At 40.6% G+C, this 20,185-nt stretch overlaps 1 protein-coding gene across 3 annotated transcripts in view; it reads left to right on the top strand.

The window, feature by feature from the left end:
- The window catches only part of ADAM11 (ADAM metallopeptidase domain 11), an 85,348-nt gene that overhangs the window by 8,095 nt on the left and 57,068 nt on the right, over positions 1 to 20,185 (top strand). For all 3 annotated transcript variants that reach the window (XM_063300519.1, XM_063300518.1, XM_063300517.1), the window contains exons 3-4: positions 11,125 to 11,201; positions 16,583 to 16,649. In XM_063300519.1, the coding sequence (XP_063156589.1) occupies positions 11,125 to 11,201; positions 16,583 to 16,649 (144 nt within the window). The remainder of the gene's footprint in view (positions 1 to 11,124; positions 11,202 to 16,582; positions 16,650 to 20,185) is intronic.

Raw genomic sequence — 20,185 nt, 5'->3', positions numbered from 1 at the left:
TTGTGAGCCAGTTTGGGGTGGTGGTTAAAGTGCCAGGCTAGAATTGGGAGACCGTGAGTTCTAGTCCCACCTTGGGCACAAAACCAGCTGGGTAACCTTGGGCCAGTCACTCTCTCTCAGCCCTAGGAAGAAGGCAGTGGCAAGCTATTTTGGAAAATTGCAGGGACTACTCCAGTCACCAGGAGTCAATACTGACTCAAACTAACGCACAAACAAACAACAAAAAATACCTTAATTTGGATCTAACACTGCCAATGTAAAAAAGCAAGAACGTCCAGGTTGTAGAAGAGCCCCATTCTATTTCATTCTGAAAATCATTCCTCTTGAACTGTTTTCTGATGGCAAGAAGTATCCCAGAGAATAAGCATCCCTAACCAAAACCCTGAGTATATCATTGTCTGTATATCAGCTATGAACTGATCATTCAGACCCTCCTAATGCAAAGACACAGCAAAATAATTCAAAAGGAGACAGGCCAGAGCGGTAACTCACACAGAGATGCAGCAGATTCCTTCTTCTGAAGATAAATGTTATGGCCTTAATTACATGATCAGTATCTCATTGTATATTAACTGTTACTTCTGGGCACATAATTTGGCAATTACTTAGAGTCAGACTAGATAAGATTGCAAAGATTTATGATTACCTCTCCCTATGTTTCTGTGTATTTATTTTCTTAATTGAGACAGAGTGGAGTAAGGTGGACTACGACTGGGAAGACCCAAGGAAGCTGAATGTGTGGCTTTGGGCCGGTCGTTCTTTCACAGGTTGTTGTGGGGGGAAATGGGAGGAGAGAGTGCACTGTCTTGAGCTCCTGGGGTAAACAAATGGGATGAATCTTAATAGTAATGATATACTATACTTAATTGACGCTCAAGATTTCCATCCGACCAGGACATTGTTAGCCAGCTTCATTTCACAAAAATAAACTAAAACAGAAGTGAAATAATACAACTTAAAAATTCAGCCTCCCCAAACATTTAAGAGAGGGAAGAGCTTGTGGATTCATTGAAAAGATGGGACCTGACATGTGATTTTTTTTTTTTTTAAAGCATCGAATATAAGCATGTGAGCTTCTTGAAGTTCAAAAATCGACAGAGGAATTTAGTTAGAGAGACAGCTGCTGAGAGGACTCTCTCCCCACTGTCTCCTTCACTGTTTTGTCAGTTCCAACTGTAAATTTTTCCAATCCATGTTTTCCTTCTACACTCTCCTTCTCCCGCTTCAAAACCTCTTTAATGGATTCCATTAAACTCTCTGCCGTAGGTGTATGCAAGTGTTAAACTAGATTAAATAGAAGGCGTGCAGAAGATCTCATCCATAATGAATTAGATAATCACTCAGCTATGATGGGAGCAAAGGTAGAATTGCTGCTGCTGGATGTGGGGGAGTCACACAGTCTATATGAGCAAGTGCGATACATGGCCAACTGCAGTGGGTAGGTGGTTCAAACCATAGGTCCTCCTTGGTGTTTTTCATTCCCTCTGTAGTTGCTTCCAGGGGGTAGTTTATTCCAGAACTAAATCTTTGCGTTGTCTAGATAAATAAGTAGGAATAGGCTGGGCATGGCAGGACTGTGTTAAAAATTCTAACTCTGCACAGTGTCCTTTTTATGACAAAGCATTCGAGATTTTTCTTAAGCCTTGCAAAAGGTTTTCTGATATTTTCTGGCAGTACTTTGCTTTGCATTCTGACAGGCTTGCATCCCACAAAATGTGAACAACTAAAAAGATGGAAATCTTCCTGAGCATGTAGTAAGTGTCCCCCCTGCCTCCATTAAGCAAATCTAGAATTGCCATCCAGCATTTGTTCATTCTCTGTTTTTACAAAAGCTCATATAATTTCACTGTAGAATGGTCACATCCCAGTGTTTCTTCAGTAGTCTTCTGGTCTTTTTCAGGCTACATTTGTGGCAATGCTTTGACAATAAAATGTGATCCTGTCTAGGACTGGGAAATCAGTACTGATTTTTTTTTAATACCAATGGTGTCTTTAATTAAAAACTTCCTTCTTGCATATTCCCTTGAGTCAGCATGGTTGGGTTGATATTGATGGACAGTTCATTAATTAGTCAGGTACTAATTGATCATTAATTTCCTATAAAAGAAGTAAAATGAGATCAGTAATTAAAGTCTTCTCCTTCATAGGAGCAGAAGCTGATCAATTAAGAAGCAATTCACCAGTGCTCTGAACAGGAAAAAAAATAGAAGAGGTAGAAACTGAATGGAGAAAGCTACTGATTAACATTGTAGTGAATAGGGCTTGTGTTTTACTAATCATTATAAAATAATCTTGGTTATGGAAAAAGGGAATTGTAGGATTATATAGCAGTACATTACATACTGTGAGAAATGCAGCTCACAGAATAAATTTGACAAGGTCTTGAGAAGCAGCAGAAGCAAACTTTATTAATACATTCTTGCAAGGACGGGTGGCCAGCAAAGTAGGCACACCCCATTAACAAAAAGCACACAGTTTTATTCCCTATCCCAGCCAGTAGAGCCCTCCTCCTGTTCCCCATTGGATAGGTACTGAGGAGTGTACAGCCTATCAGAAACACCTAAAAGTATCACATGAAGTCCCGCCTCTGTTTATATCTCCCATTCCCCACTTTTTATCTCCCCCAGTCCCTTATTTACTTCTTCCCTTATGAGGCAGCTAGCTTCCTTGGAGCAAGTAGGTCAGGGTCGTTTTTGACCGCAAAGCTTGCTAAGCTTGCTAGAACTAGCTCTGAGCATATTTTCAGCATTGGTTAAGCATCCTATTTCCTTTACACGTGTCAAGGTAGGGATACAGTCTCCTGTTCACCCAACCACATCCCACATCCTCTGCACTACATGTCTTAGTTTTACAAAACTATTTACTGAAAAAGCAAGCTTAGTTTTACAATTTACTGGGAAAGCAAGCTTTCTTCCATTGCAAAAACAACATTCCATCATTCCTATGTGGAATTACCATTTAATTTTAAATCAGTCTGATGCAAAGCAGTGCTTTGGTTGTGATAAAGGACTTAATATGGAAGAAACTGAGTACAGCATCCATACCAGGTTATTTTTATAGTTTATGATGATAAACTATTATACTTTTGCAAGTAAAAATGAATTTTATTTTGAATTGGATGTTTCAGGGTTTATAGTTTTCTATTTTCTTTTCCTATTTGAAGATCAAAGCAGAAACACAATAAAGATGAAGGTGGCAAATTAAATGCCATGTTCAAAAGCTCACTCTTTGAGCTGAAACTTTGGCCAAGTTTGCTTGGATATTTTCCTATAGTGTATGCCATGATGAGAATTAATTACTTCTATTTTGTTTTAATATAAAAGCAGAGATACTTGGGGGATCCCCTGTATTGACATGAAATTAATATGTCTGGGCATTATCCTGCCTTTAAAAATCAGCTGTGCACTTGTAAGAATAACTGGAAAAGAGTGAAGACTAGATGATTTTATTTTAGAATAAAAACATGGAGAAATATCATTGTTTATTTTTTAATAGTAATTTTACTAAAAAATATAATTACAATGATAAAAAAACTAATACAAACTGAAAAAAAGAAAAGAATAAAAAGAAAAAATAGAAGGTGCAGAAAAGAAAAATAGAAAAGCAAAAAATAGAAAAGAAAGAAAAAATAAGAATATAGTAAAGAAAAAGAAAATATATAAAGAAATGACTTCCCCCTTTATATAAACAATTTTAGCAACTTATCACCTTATATCCAGGTTATATACCTTATCAAGGCGCCAACTGTGGTTTGAGCAAGATGGCGATTCCCTCGTCTCCCAGAGCTCTAAACTCGCTGGAGAGCGCTGTCTTGTGGTTTCCTCGTGAGGAGCAGCTGTCTGGAGCACTTGTGGGCAAGCTCAGGCATTCTCCTTGTCTGCAGAGGAATTACAAAGAGCTGATCTACTCACCCGCTCTTCTTTCCACTGTAGTCGTCAGCTCCACCTTTAGCAGAGCCGTCTTCAGTCCGCCATTTCTTCCCCAGAAGACCAGAAGTATCATTGTTTATAATGTGTATTCAAAAACTGTTGCTTATAACATGCATGAACTTGTTTTTAATATTCCTGCTGGACTATGTATAACCCCAGTATTAAACTCTTGAACTCAAATCAATCACATTGTAGTAGTGTACAGAGTTCAGAATTACATTTCTAAAATCCTAACAAAGCATGAGGAAGACTTAATTACCACCAGTTTACAAATAACATGTATAAAATGAAACTTGTATACCACAGTAAATATCATTTACACTTGCTTACAATGACCCATACTTATCGTTTGGTTACACATTAGTCAGAGAGATACTCCAAGATACAGGTTTTCACTACCTTGATGTCATTTGCAAACGTGATTGCTTCACTGTTCATCTTTTTAGAAACAAATTCCTTATTTACTTCATTGACATCTTCCCGTTGTGTTCAGCAGGCCTACCATTTCTGGGGTGAAAGATCTGGACAACCACTAAATGGTGGCAAAGAGAAATAGACAACTCCAACTCATATCTAATGGTTGATGAGATTTTTGCAGCTGAGATATGATAAGCATTTGATATTTCAGAGCATATTATAAATGACAAAAAATGGATGCCATATATGTGTGCTTACCACAGATGGTTGTCATAGTTTTATAACAGGAGTTCAGTCTTGTTTTGTTTTTCTGCAGCAGGGCTTTATTTTGGAACAAAGTGCTATTGCGCATGAAGCTTGCCTAGGCCCACCTTCTCTGAGGTGCAAAAATCCAGATTACCACTAGATGGCAGAAAGAAGATGCAGAAAACACTGGATTTTTGCAAGCCCAGTTTGTAACTCAATAATAGAATATATCTTTTCATTCAAGACTTTTAGAGTTTGCTATGCTGCCTAGTATGTGATTTTTATATTTAAAATTTTGTAAGCCTCCCAGAATAATTCAAGAGTTGAATTATTTGTGAATAATTTCACATTTGTGAACTCAGATGATAACTAATTCATCAGCAAGAGAACTGTTGAGGTCAGTCCCTGAAATTCTTTTGTGACCCCAATTTAGTTTTATCTTTTCCTGAGCGGGAGAGTCCTGGGATGCAGCCATGTTCTATTTTATTATTTTTGTTTCATATCTGCAGGGTGTGCAGTATGCATAAAAAGTAGTGGGGGGGTGCAGTGATTACTTGTTGCAGCCACCATCTTGACATTTTTGACCTCCCTCCCATGGACACCCTATCAGCTGGTAATTGATCTGCCCTGTCATCCCATGACTGTCCATGAGCTCTGCATGAGAGACTTCGTCCAAAGGTTTTTGAAAATATTGAAGGAATCTTAATCATCCAGTTTGTTTATATCAGTGCTTCCCTTTTTCCTCCATTACCCAAAACCGCTTATCAGAAAGTCCTTTTCACCCGATGTAGGTAAAACGCTTAAGTCAGGTTTAAATGGTTGTGTGCAGTTACTCAAAGGAAAACCACTTTTACCCGATTTTGGGTAATTTACCCAGGTTTGGGAAGCACTAGTTTATATTATTGTTTCCTTTTGGGAAAAGGAAAGGGAGACAGTTTCAGGTTTGAAGTTCCTTCTCCTTCTGTAACCCTTAAATCAGTCCCTCACCATGAATCAATATCCGAAGGAATCGCTATGTAAACTGGAGTGACTTTTTTCCTCTGATTAAATAGGCTGAATATACCAATCAAAAGGAAGAGTTGAACATGTTTCTTCTCTTTGGAATATACCCTGAACTTGTCTTATCCTTCTTCCATCTTTTTATTACAGCTAAAAATGTCGAGCTTTTTATAACTTTTCTTTGGAAATCATGTTTTTCAGTCCTTGAAATATTCTGATCACTTCACCTTGCAATTGTCCCTTCTTCTGTAGGAAAAGGAATGAGCAAACAGCAGAGAAACCAGAACTGACCCTCATGTCTGAGTAACCATTTAATTCTTAGCCCTTAGCCTTAGTCTTAGCCCTTCCCTCCTCCTCTATTATAAAGCCAAAAATTGCATTAGTCCAATATGCTGCAGCAGCATTTTAGCAGGATTTAATTTGAGCCAGGATTCAGTTGCAGAAGCTTTTAGTCTGCTGTCTACATTTCTCCCATTCCTCCAATCACTCTGATGATCCATTTTACTTCACGTTCCATTACCAAACCTCCCTGCCATTAGCCCATTGCTGCTCTGCTTGCTAGATTCTGGGTATTGTCTGATATCATTTCATATGCCAATACTGAAGGACTTCTTCCCAGAACACATGCAATCAGTGCTAATACTTCCTTCTGAACTGAAGGAAGAAGAGCAGGCCACCAAATACACTATTTGCTTGTGGAACTCACTGCCACAAGCTGTAATGATCACTACTGACTTAGAAGGTTTAAAGGGGAGTGGGCAGCTTCCATCCATATTTATAGGCTTTTGTACAGGAACTTTTGGCTTTATTTAATCAAATAATCAGCAACTTTTCAAGGGGGATGTTAATTAAAAACGAAGGTGAGAGAGAAAGGAGAAATGAGTAGGATGCAGCAGCTTAAATTGCATTCTGACATGGAAGCCTGTTCTCAGAGATAAACACAACAGTGTGTTAGAAGCTTAGAGTGGTATTCTAAATTATGATTTCATGCATTTTATACAATGAAAACCTTGACCCAACATAAAACTGAACTTTGGAATTCACTACCATGAGATGTGCTGCTGGCTACCAGCTTGGCTGGCTTCAAAAAAGGGTTGGAACAATTTACGGAAATCGTGGGGATCAATGGCTATTCGCCTTGATGACCATCTGCCTGGGAGCCTACAGTAGTGGGCTTCCTTGTGCAGTTGGTTGGCCATTGGCTGACCACTGTGAGAACAGACTGCTGGACTAGATGGGCCAGGGATCCGATTCAGCAGGGCACTCATGTTCTTATATTTCTGAACCCCAACTTTGTGCAGCAGGAATATACATGTGTCATAGACTAAATGTGTCACCCATTTGCTTCTGCCTGAATTCCCACCAGTTTCCATTTTCTGGTCAGGCTGTTGTGAAATTATGTTTATGAACATGAATACGCTCTGGAGTGGGGGTGGGAAATATCTAAACAAGTATTTGGGGAATATACAGGCTGTGCAAGGAGCCTAAGAGAAAAACCTAATAAAAGATGGAAGAGAACCAAACATCTCCTTTTGGCTAGACGTTGCTGTTCTAAATACTGTATGTATTGCTAAGTGCAGTTCCTTAAGCCATTACGTTGCAGATCCTGCAGTACATTCCAATAGGCAATTAGATATTGATACTTTGTCTTATCCATGTTCAAGCATAAGTGAAGCCAGAGGCTTAGAGGGCAAAATGGTGCAGAGATCCAGATGCTAAGTAGCTATCCCTAGAATCTGGTGTTTTGGTTGTGTATAGAGTAGAAACAGATTTATCCTCTGATCTGACATCCAGGAAATCATACTGGCTGCTGCATCTTGCAAAAAGTCTTTGGAGTAAAAACAACGTCATGATATTAACTCTGTGTCCACATCAGTTTGTGCCTGCTTTAATTAGCCCCTGCAAGTGGTCAGCTGTAGCAACTCAAATCAACTTCATTCGTCCAGCCTTCCATTTCCTAGTTCTGCCTTAAGATGCGTATGTTGGTGTGTCTAACAAAAAGAGAATCTTCTAATGAAGGAACTGCTTTACCAAATATTCTGTGTGTATTGCAAAATGTATTTATTTGGGCTCCTCTCAACAAACATGCTCTCTCTCAAGATCTAAAACAGAGGTCAGCAATATTTTCAGAAGCTAAACATACCATTAGGTGTGATCGCATCTATCTATATCTATAGTCCTCGATTAACGACCACTCATTCAGCAACCCTTCAAAGTTATGACGGCACTGAATGAGTGGTGGTTATTCCTGGTTGTTGAAGTTCTGGTCATCCCAGCACCCCCACAGTCATGTGATTGTGATCTGGGTGCTTGGCAACTGGCTTGCACTTGTAACAGTTGCAGCATCCCGCAGTCATGTGATTGCGATTTGCGATCTTCCTTGCTGGCTTCCCACAAGCAAAGTCAATACAATCCCCCACTTGCACACTCTCCACGAGCCTTGCCGTGCTCACACCATGCCAACCCAGCCACTCGTGCACCCTCGCACACCCCCTCCCACTTGGCAGCAGCCACCCCAAGCCTCGCCATGCTTGCCCCGCGCCTCCCTGGCCACCCATGCATCCCCTCACTCCCTCTCCCACCCAGGAGTAGCCACTTACCTGCCTGCTGGCCTGCTTGTAAGTCACCTGGGTCTTGCAACTTCCTGCTGGCTTCCCCACTGACTTTTGTTGTTGGAAGCCGGCAGGAAGTTGCAAGGAGATGCTCACGTAATGTCCCACGATCCTCACTTAACAGCAGCAATGGGACTGCAGGGATTGCCATCACTAAGTGATGCAGTCACGTGATGTTGTACTTTATGACCACATCACTTAGCGATGGAAATTCCAGTCCCAATTGCTGTTGTAACTCAAGGACTACCTCTATCTCTATCTATCTAGTCAAAAATTGCAAAATGGTGGCATTCTTATCCCCAAAACTCACAAGATTCTGTTTTTGTCTCAAATCTCCCCAAATACAAATAGTTCTTGCTTAACAACCACAATTGGGACTGGCAACTCTGTCACTAAGTGATGCAGTCGTTAAGCAAGACATCATGTGACCATGACAGACTTACAATTTCACTTCTGCTGCGGTCATTAGGTTAAGCAAATCACTGCAGTCATCAAGCAAGACATCACATGACCACAACTTGCGATTTTACTGCTGGCTTCTCCATTGACTCTCCTTGTTGGAAGCTGTCTGTGAAGCACACAAATGGTGATCATGTGACTGCAGGACACTGTGATGGTTGTAAGCCCTGCTAGTTGTGAAGTGTCTGAATCTCAATCGTGTGACTGTGGGGACAGGTCATAAGTGTGAGGACTGGTTGTAAAGTTATTTTTTCAGCACTATAGTAACTTCAAATGGTCGCTAAACAGGGCAGTCATTAAATGAGGACTACCTGTACTGTCACATTCACTTGAATTCTTATGAGATTCGGAAAAAACCCCCCACAGATTTGCCAAGTGATGGGGTGATGAAGTCCTATTCTCACCTTCTGAAATATGACAGGCAGCTGTGAGCTGACCCCTATCCAAGCTGGTTGTAAAAATGGTTTGAAAACTGAGGAATAGTGAATACTCATCAGTTAGCCAAGATGGTTGAATGAAACTTTCATGCAAAAATATGTGTACTGTACGAAGATTTGAGTCAGAGTTGTGCTCAGTCAAAATTAGCTGAAGAAGCTAAGCTTGACTGCACTAAAACATTGAGTTCAGCTCCAAGCCAAGCTTAGGGCCTGGCTATCTGAGGTGCTTTCTGTACTGAGGATAGTATTGGCCTGATTACTTAGATCAATAAGAGAGGCATTTCGAAGGCAATACCACTGCAAGAAGGTCAGATACCTGATACCCAGGAGAGGGCCTTCTCCTGTCGGGCTCCATGTTGTCGAATGCTTTCCCCAGGAAGGAATGCTGATCTTGCCAAGTTTTTAACTGGATTGATTTTTATTGGATTGATTTTATTATGCTGTTTTATAATGTCTTTTAAATGTTTTAAGCCACCTTGAGCACTCATATCAACAGAAGGGGATAGCTTTAAAAATAAAAAAATAAAAAAGCAAACAAGCAAGACAATAATGATTGTGGCTGTTTGGCACTGTGGGTACAGTATCCTGCAAATAATGAATCAGGCTAAGTGGAGCATATTTAGCATTATCAGTATGGAATTCAGGCCCACCAGCGCTAAAAGCCAGATTCGGGGTTGTGGGGAAGGGGGCTGCTGTTCCCTAACTACTAAGCCAGAAGGGGCTGTTCTCTCTCACTGTTCTGCTATTTCTATTTTGTCCAGGCTTGTGTGGGGTTCCAGAAGCAGGAGAGATGCACCTGAGAAACCAGAGGCTGCATCTTTGTGCCTTTTGCTCATCTTTGGGGTTTTGAGGTCTCCAGGCTTTTCCTACTGGACTGGAGAGGTTGCCTGTGAGGTTCTTAGAAGCTGAAACAAGTGGGAACTTCAGAACCTGGGGTCCTGAAGCTTGGAGAGCTTGGAGCTGTGTGCTTTGCTGACTCTCACTTGTACTCCTGAGCCTATGAGAGTGATAAGCCGGCAATTTCTAGCTGCTTCCTCATGCGTCTTTGCCATAGGGTGATGTGTGATCTTGACTAGGGCAAGACTCATCTTGCCTTGCCTCATCATGACCCATTTTCTCCCACTGCACAAAACCCACCCTTGGGACAGCAGCTACCCCAGAGCGAGCGGTTCCTTGATCCTACTTCATCCTCAGGCTGGGGCATGGCAGAACTGAAAAGGGATAACATAGGGCATATCTGAGGAAAACCTGCCCTATGGGAACCTGCCTGCCTGCCAAATGTTTACATCACCCACACACAAAGATTCTGGGCAGTTTACAAAGTAAAAACATTGAGCATAAAATGTTTTTCAAACCACAAACCTCCTACCCTGCTATTAAAATAATATCAGAACAAAACCATAAATGGTTCCCAATGACCCTTGATCAGTGAATCCTGCTGAGAGTGCCCTTCGTCAGGGCCTTTTGAATGCCAGAAGCAGTCACCTCTGTGGGCCACATCTCGTACATCAGGGAGGCCAGTGCTAAGGAGACCACCTTCTCGCCCACATATTGTATCCCACAAGAGGACAGGAGGCAAAGGAGTCTCTCTCTAGATGACCTCACAGGACAAACAGCATCATTTGGAGCAAGTGAGGTGGTCCCGAATAGGTGTTAATTCTATCTTCTTCTCTCTAATATCAGGTGAACTGGGTATGGTGGTGGTGGATTCAAATTCAGTGGTGAGGGCAAAGGTATTCTGTATTTTTATAAAGGCACCTGTGTCTTTTCTCCATATGTATGAGGTGATGATTACAATACATTAATTAAATCCTTGTTGTATGCATATGAAGGGATGGGAGGGAGAGGAGAGTTTAGTATAAGAAGGAATATGTGTGATCGAGCGCAGTTAGATGTGAAAGCAGTATTGTGGAGCATCTCTATCACAATTAGTATACGATGGATAAGCACTTATTTGACCAGTCCACTGCAAATAAAGGCAAATGGCAAAGAAGGCTCTGCCTTAATTTCTTTTTGTTCTTTTAGGTTATCCATCTGGCCCAAGTGAGCTTCCTCATCCCTGCCTTTGGCTCAGCCTTCACTTTGGATCTTGAACTGAACCAGTAAGTAATTCACTGCCAGAATGACTGTCCTTGTGATTCAGATGTGAGAGCTCCACTCTTCAGTTGGGTAAGGAAGGAAGGGGAAGGAGTGGTTGCTTGGAGCCCTCTCTGAAAGTTGGAGCCAAGAAATACATTCAGCAAAAATGTATATACAACTGTAGATCTTGAGGAAATGGACAGTTACAAAGAATGGATAAGGAAGCAGTAAAATCTGTCCACATTTAAAAAGAAAGAAACCTCGTCCATAGAACATTGGTGTGTCACATCTCAGAGAATACTAAACTAAGATTCTTCTTTATGATATGCTGATTTTCATGGTACAATGGAGAACATATGGGTGTACGGTACTATTAAACCTATATAACAAAATGCTTTCATGTATAAGGATCAAGGATATTGCATAGCACAGCTGGAAAAAACTCTACCTCAGATCTTAGAGAATTGCTATCAGTGTAATAAATAATGCTGGCTAGATAGTGTCTGTTGGTATAAGGGTACCTTGTATGTTTGTATGTGATACTCCTGCTTACAGTGGGAAGAGGGACAGTTTGGTGGAGTCACATCAGAATCACACTCTTGTCATTCTGTAAGATGCTACACCTTTTCACTGCCATAATGGTCTCAATGTCTTTTTTTGTAAATGGACTCTGATCATAGAGAAAATAGATTGTGGGAACCTTGTTATGGAGAACTCAGTAATTGGGTTAATGCATCATGCTAAACCCTAGTTTGTTAGGTTTGGGCTTAAGATATAGGTGGTCCCAGGTATGGTGATTGATAAACCATGGTTTATAGCATAATGTTGTGTGAACCAAGCCATTGTGGCTGTCCTAACAGTCAGGAATCACGCTGAGACGAGGAGTAGGTCTCTAGTGTTTATTACTGCTACATAAGACAGAATCCTAACAAACTGAAGAAGCGTGGGAAAACCCAGACAGATAAATCCCAAAAGTTAAGGCAGGTCTGATCTGTGTCTCTTTGAATGGCTGCTTAACTCCTCAGTACTACGCATGCATTTTCCCCCCTGGATAGAGGCCCCCTCCTGCTCACCATCAGTACTCATGACATTGGCATGTTTAATAAACTGTTATTAAACTGTGGCTTAGCATAATGTGAGTCCACCAGCTAAGCATGATAGCAAAAGATGTACTGTCAGAAATTTTGATGAAATGGATTTAAATAGTAAATGAAAAATGAATAAACAATTATTGTAAAAGCTGCTGATTATGTATGCTTTTTATGGTTTCATCAGATTTTAATCTGTTTTTATGATCTATTTGTATTTGTTTATTATATTTTGTTCTTTTTAAAAAAATTCTGTGAGCCGCCCAGAATCACATGTGAGATAGGCAGCTCTATAAATTGAATATAAATAAATAAATAAATGTCAATCTACAAATCTAGGGTGTGATCCTATTTAGAATACTTATTCAGTCGTAGTAGTCTTATATTAAAAATTATCATAATATAGATAGAAAGATGCAGAAAAGGGAATAGAAATAAGTAAGGATTACTAATAGAAATAATAAACAAAGAGTTTTTCTCTTTAAGCATATTTTGAGGCCATACAATGAATTTGAATGGTAACAAATTCAGGATAGTCAAAGGGAGGCATGTCTTCACACAATACAAATAAATGTATGTAATTCATTGGATGGGATGCGGTGGCGCTGTGGGTTAAACCGCTGAGCTGCCGATCGGAAGGTCGGCGGTTCGAAACCGCACGCGGGGTGAGCTCCCGTTGCTAGTCCCAGCTCCTGCTCACCTAGCAGTTCGAAAACATGCAAATGTGAGTAGATCAATAGGTACCGCTTCGGCAGGAAGGTAACAGCGTTCTGTGTCGTCATGCTGGCCACATGACCCGGAAGTGTCTACGGACAACGCCGGCTCTAAGGCTTAGAAACGGAGATGAGCACCGCCCCCTAGAATCGGACACGACTGGACTTTACGTCAAGGGAAACCTTTACCTTTACCTTTAATTCATTGCCACTATATATAATGTCCATTAAAAAGTGATAACCCAATTCATGATGGATAAGTCCATCAGTGACTCTTAGCTCTCATAGCAAAAGAGAATCTCCAAGTTCATGAGAAGTATATCTCTGTGTAACAGATTCTGGGGCAAACTGCAAGAGATTCTCGTGAACTTGTCCATACCCAAATGTAGAAAGAGAAAGCTGGATTAGCTGGCTGGATCTATTTCATTCAGATGATCCTTCAGGCATATAAATAAGAAAAAGAAGAATAAAGTATCTGTTTCCTACCCTCTTGTAACTAGAGCTGAATTCCAGGCTTCTGAAACTGTGGACTCTGATTCAATCAATTAATCTCTAAACATTTTGGGGTTAACTGTGCAACTGTTGCATTTGAAGGTACTATGGAAATAGAAGCAGTGATTTCATAAATACAGTTGATGAAATTTTCATGGATAATGGAGCATTGAAGGCAAAGGCAGTGGCCCCCAGGTCATTTTGGCAAGTTTCTGTCTGAACATTTTATCTCATGATACCTTAAGGAGGAATTAATATATTACAGTATAAACCTTCATCAGATGCAGAGATACTTATGTCGAGTAGCAGATTTAGATATACAAGAGCAGACAAAACGATAGAAAAATGTAAGGAGAGGACCTTTCCAGGCAGGAGACAGAGTCTGTAATAATTTGACATAAAATGTGCTTGCAATAATGGATGATAACACAGTTATCACAGTTTTAATTTGATAATTAACAGCAATAATGAGATTGAATAATGTTGTTATCTCAGTTAACATTTGTTTTAAAAAACTGCATATGGAAGAAGCAATGTTTTGGCTCAGATTATGTTCTTCTCTGCAGAAGAGGCGGCCAAGGCCTCATGGATGGGTTGCCATATGGGAGGTGTGAAATTTTCAAAGTGGGAGTCCTCATGTAAACCAGCCTCCCCCAATTTAATGGCCTCCATTTCCAACACTCTTAATTCCCAGATAGCCACATTGGCTGGGGCTTATTAGAACTGAAATCTAAGGGTACTCTATTGGCAGAAGCTGAGGTAGCAGCATGCAAATTCACAGGCAAGTATGTGGGTGCATACATCTTCTTAACATATGGCTGTAATGAGGTGTGACAGGATAGGAGTTACAGGGTGCTGATTTTGTATTCCTGATGGCAAGCCAAGACACGTGCAGCACAATGAGTGAGGAGGTGTGCTTGCCTTCCTGTTTGTGTATGTAGGTTGGTGTGTATATGTTTGTGTGATAAGACTGGATGCTTGTTGTGAGTGGAAAGGGCCACTGCAGTTATGCCAGCTCTGTCCCATTTGTTTTTATTAGACAATTTTGGAATACACTGGCTGTAATTACAGCCTGACCATGGCTAAAACACTGTGTAAGTGAAAATGGAGATGGCTGGGTAGTTCTGGAGAATGTTTTATGTATGTTGATTATGTTTGTCTATGATCATAAGAAAGATTTGATTTGATTTATGTATGTTGATGATTCTTGTGCTAATTAAAATATCAAGGAGATATGGAAGGGGGGAACAGTGTTTAATTTCTAAAATGGAATTTCAGTATTGAAGTACAAGTATACCTAGAAGGTGTACCTTCTCCTGCATATGCCTTATCTATTCATCTCTGATGAGTTCAGAGAAGTTATAATTACATAACAATGAGAGAAAGTCACTCTGCACATGCTCAGTGACACTCTACACTTGTTATTTATAGCCTCCAGAGAAGAGTCCTGTCAATGAAAAACAGTTCTGCTGGCTATGCTGCAGTCAAATTTCACTTCCCTTTATCTCAGAAACTAATTAGTTTATTACATCAGTATTTGAAAGGGTTCTTTTCTGTGTGTGCACGTGCACACATGTGAAACAGTGCAAGCAAACAAGTGACTATGATTGACACCATATTCACAACAATTTTGCTCATATTCTTGACATTTTGTGCATGTGATTACAGTCATAATTAATTGCAGATTGCAGCATTTGTACACTTATTATTATTAATTTAAATTTATTAGCCACCCAACTCCAATGGACTCCTGAACGTATGTTACAGTATGTGTACAGTGTATGCCAATATACTGTATGAGCTTCTGTGTAGGTACTGAAAGCTTGTGTTGATGAACAGGATATAAATAGGTGTGTGGCTGTGCTGTGAGAAAACTGAGATTTTTTGATGTACTGATTTTTATTATATGAGCCATGCAATACTGTAAAAAATATTTGGCTTTTTTCATACTAGTTCCTAATTTTGTGTGTGAATATATGTCTGGGATAGTGGATGGTATGAAGCACTATCTCTGAAAGCTGTGATTAGGTGAGTGCCTTTGAATATTTAATAGGGCATCTGGAAACATCTCTGTTCTTCCTGCTCTATCCTGGAAATAAATTAAGCTCAGGTTTAGGCACTAGATCACCGTAAGATGAGGTCGCTGATGATGAGTCTTGGTCTGTAACTGGATATGGTATGGTTAACGAGCAGGTCAGGTAACTTTCACCCCTAGACCATGCCTGCTTGTACCCAGGAGCCCAGATGTCTTGAAAAATAACCTGAGCAAAGCTCAGCATTCATTTTCAGGGCTGGAATTTGCCTGCGGGCCACAGAAGTGAAGAAAAGTACTCAAAGCCATTTGTCAGGGACTACAGGCTGCTTGATTACGTGAGCCTCTTTTTCCATTCCTAGCGAGTTTGAAGATCATTTTTATGGGTGTATAGCTCTTCCAAATAAAACAGTGAAAACCCTGAACAAGTCTAATAATTTGTAGTAATTACAATGATTAAATAATAATAGTGCATTCAAGAATGTTTGTAGAATGTTTTTGTATCACAACCATGAAATCCACACATCTGTACTGAGGAAAGGTGAGCTTTGTTATTTCCTAAACTAGATTTTCCAAGGAACTAATTCTGGTTCCTAGTATTGCTCAGTTAAGTCCATTGCTTTTTCACCCACAGAACCTTCTGACTTAAGCCTTTCCAGAGAAGGTCTGCATTCAGAAGCTAGGCTAGAAGATCCTGGAAGAAAGATGGTGGGGATGGTCAGGGACCAACAGCAAGAGCTTATTCATGCCAGTCCAGAGGGCTCACAATGTAGCTCATGCTTTGTATGACAAAAATACCAGGCACAATACAGGTTGAAGATATTCCTTATGATGTGCACCCACACAACTGGTGTGATTGGCAGCTAGAAGGTGGCTTAGAGCAATCATACTGAGCAAAGAAGAATGGGTAAAAACAGGGATAGGAAGGGCTGCACAAAAGAAATGGCATAGGTTTTGTGTGTCCTCAATTCATATGACTTCGTAAGAATGAAATGGGAAAACAGGAGGATATGAGGCAAATTTGATCTCAAACATTAGTAGAGGTATTCATATAACTTTCATCTTTCTTCTCCCATCAGCCATCTGCTGTCCTTAAATTATGTGGAACGTCATTTTGGACAGGATGGAAATGCCAGCCACACCATGGTAAGGGATCTAAGGAGGCTTTGTTTGTATTTAAACATGTGTAGAGTCGCTTTGCATCAGCACTAACTGCACGCATCATTTCAAAATCTAAACTCATGTAGAGTCTCAGGGTCAGAAGGCAGTTACTGGGCAGCTCTGAGTCCTAAAAAAGGAGAGGGAGAGAGGGAGAAGAATAAGGTTCTCACAAGACCTTGACCTGCATTTATTTCAGGTTAATTCTCTTATCTGTTAAACATGAAAGAACTAGCTGGGTGGGGCAATGGGAAGATTGTGGATGGGAGGATGGCTGTTTGTACTTTGCAGCTGCCAAAGCAAAGATATCGATTGCAGATGCTGAGTCTGAAAAAGAATGAATGGATGCTCCAGAAATAGCCCTGCTCTCCCTGCAAAAGGAAGCCTCACAAGTAGAGCATCAATAATGCTAAGTGCTTGCTAAGTGGTTGGTCACACACAGCCTCCCCAGCAGCTGCAGCCAATCCTTGAGTCCCTCTTCTATTTCCCTGCTTTGCCAGGAGCGATGGCTTCCCCCATTCTTGTCTGAGCTAACCTGAACCATGCTGTTTTCTATAAATAGACCTGAGAGGGAGGGGGTTGCTTGCTCATGCCTCTCACACTGCAACAACCTTGAACACAACAGGCAGTGCAGGGACACTTGTGAACTGTTCCATAGAAAGAGGCAAGCAGGCAAAAGAAGGAGAGGTCAGCAGACAGGAATGGCTCTGCACAGAGGATACAGCTGTGTACTAGGGTGCCAATGTCACTTCAAGTGTCATTTCTTGTTCTTCACTGCTGCCGGTATTGTTCAAGTGCAGTATTATCCACACTGACTTTACATTTTAAATGCCACCCTCCTTTGAGCTGTACGTTCAACATCACCAAGTCATCCCTGAAAGATAACATCCCTGTCCAGCTGTGTTGGACTATTGTTCCTATTAAACTAAGCAGTGCTGAGTATGATGGGAGTCATAATCCAACACATCTGGAAGGCACCAGACGATAGAAAGCTAGAACATCTGGAATCCATATTTGGAGAGTGGAAGATGGTGGAAAGTCTTATGACAGCCTGCCTGTCCACATACATTCTGGTCCATTCTCTGGTCATCTCCTGCCTTGGCTCCTGTAATTTTCTTCTCTCAGGTTTTTCACCATCTTCTAACTTTGGCTATCTGGAATTCAGATGCCAACAACTTTGGCTTCTCTTATCCTGGATACAATACCCTTCTCTTCCTTCTCATATTAAATACAAATTGATTTATCTCTAAAGTTTCTTGATCCTCACTTCCAGTCCCCTTGTGCTCCCATTTTCTCTGCCTCTGACTCTTTGAAAAAATAAAAAACAAAACCCCCAACCCATTCTTGCTTGCTTGCTCCTTTTCATGTCTTAAGCTCCCTTCCCAGGGCACTAGAATAGTACTGCTTTCCTCTTTCTCCACACCCTCTAAATTCAACCTCAGAAGACTTATCTTATATCCTTAGTCCTCTGCCTGAAGTCTGTGTAGTTTGTACTTCTACATAGCCATCCTATGTTCTTTGTTATCTCCCCAAAAACTGAAATTCCGAGGTCCGAATTATACAGGACTGGGGAGGACAGCTCCTTTCACATATGAAGTGCTCCCCACTCTCATGAGAGGGTCATACAGTCTGCTTACAGAGAACAGGGATCTATGTGAAAATGTCTTGATTAATGGGATGTCAGGTTCAGATTTTATGATACTTAAAAGGTCATGAACATAAGAAAGGAGTTCAGAGGATCTGAAGTGATCTTTCAACAACAGACTTGACTGAGCAGACATTATGATAATCTGGTTACAGTCTTCTCTACTAAGATGAGAGGTATTCTGTTTCCAAATTTGCATTAAACTTGTAAATTATCATATCCAAAGTTTAGGCAGCTCTGAAGGTTTTGTTCTCTTTTTGGATATACAAAGGTGTGTAACTGTAAACTGCGAGGGAGATGGGCGGTGATAAAATTTGATAAATAAAATTAAAAAAAAAATAAAATGTGGAAGATACAACAAAGAAGTCAAGTTTGAAGGCTCTCCTCCCACTTTACCTTGCTGTTTTCCGTTACTTTTTTCATGCCTGTTACTTTTTATATTAGAGGTTCAGGAAAAAGATCTACTTAAAATAGTAGCATGCAAAAAAACAAAGGGCATGGTCTTTTAAAAATAGCTAAGAAAAGAAAACGTAATTCCAGAAAAATACAACCATTAAATTTGGTTACAAGTCAGCCCTAAAAACATAAAGGTCATTTATTTGCATACCTTTACTATCAACATTTTTAGTTTTAAAGGCAATATCCCCAGGAGGGATATTGGGACGCGGTGGCGCTGCGGGTTAAACCGCTGAGCTGTCGATCGGAAGGTCGGCGGTTCGAAACCGCGCGGCGGGGTGAGCTCCCGTTGTTAATCCCAGCTCCTGCTCACCTAGCAGTTCGAAAACATGCAAATGTGAGTAGATCAATAGGTACCGCTTCGGCGGGAAGGTAACGGCGTTCCGAGTCGTCATGCTGGCCACATGACCCGGAAGTGTCTACGGACAACGCCGGCTCCAAGGCTTAGAAACGGAGATGAGCACCGCCCCCTAGAGTCGGATTCGACTGGACTTTACGTCAAGGGAAACCTTTACCTTTTTTATCCCCAGGAGGAGCTATTGTCCAATGGCAAAGCACACCTACCTGCATTTGAAAGGCCTCAAGTTCAATCTATTGCTTATTTTATAGTAATTTTATTAAAAATTACAGTGGCAACAATAAAAACTAATACAAACTAAAAGAAAAAAAAAGAAAAAATAGAAGGTGCAAAAAGAAAGAAAGAAAAATATTTAAAATTCTTCTTAAAAAATTCAGAACAAAAGTATTTTCCCATGAAAAGGATTCTTATAATTAAGTCCAAAATCTTATTTCAAATTTATCTGGACCCTTAGTCCATTTGTAACTTTCCAAAATCAAAGTTCTAATCACCCTTTTGCTGTTTATTCAAAAAAAAACTTTTTTAAGTCCTTAAACTTGTGTTTAAAACTTCTTTTGCTAAAGATTGAAGGAAACTCAACCAGTGCTGTAAAATGTGTCAATCCAAAAGTTCCTAATAACTGAAAAGCAGTTAAGCAATTTCGGAAAGTGATTAGAAAAGGAAGTGTGCGAACCCAGCGTCCTTTTAAAGGCACAGGCCACAGTTTGAGTAAGATGGCTATTCCCTCATCTCCCAAAGCTCTAAACCCACCAGAGACTGCTGTCTTGTGGTCTCCTTGTGAAGAGCAGCTGTCTGGAGCACTTGTGGGCAATCTGACGTCCTCTCCTTCTCCAGAGGGGAATTACGAAGAGCCGGTCTACTTGCTGGCTCTTCATTCCACCATAGTTGTCAGCTCTACTTCTAGTGGAGCTGTCTTCAGTCTGCCATTTCTTCCCTGGAAGTGAAGTTCAGCTATTGCATCTCCAGGTAAAAAGAGATGTGGGTGGCAAATGTCACAAGTGTTTGCAGAGTCACTTAAATAGGGTAGACAGGTCTAAACAAGGGGAATCTGCAAGTGCAGGCCCA

Source organism: Candoia aspera, chromosome 4, assembly GCF_035149785.1.
Source record: "Candoia aspera isolate rCanAsp1 chromosome 4, rCanAsp1.hap2, whole genome shotgun sequence".
Lineage (NCBI taxonomy): Eukaryota > Metazoa > Chordata > Lepidosauria > Squamata > Boidae > Candoia > Candoia aspera.
The sequence above is the reverse complement of the archived record's forward strand: the minus strand, read 5'-3'. Positions and strand labels throughout refer to the sequence as shown.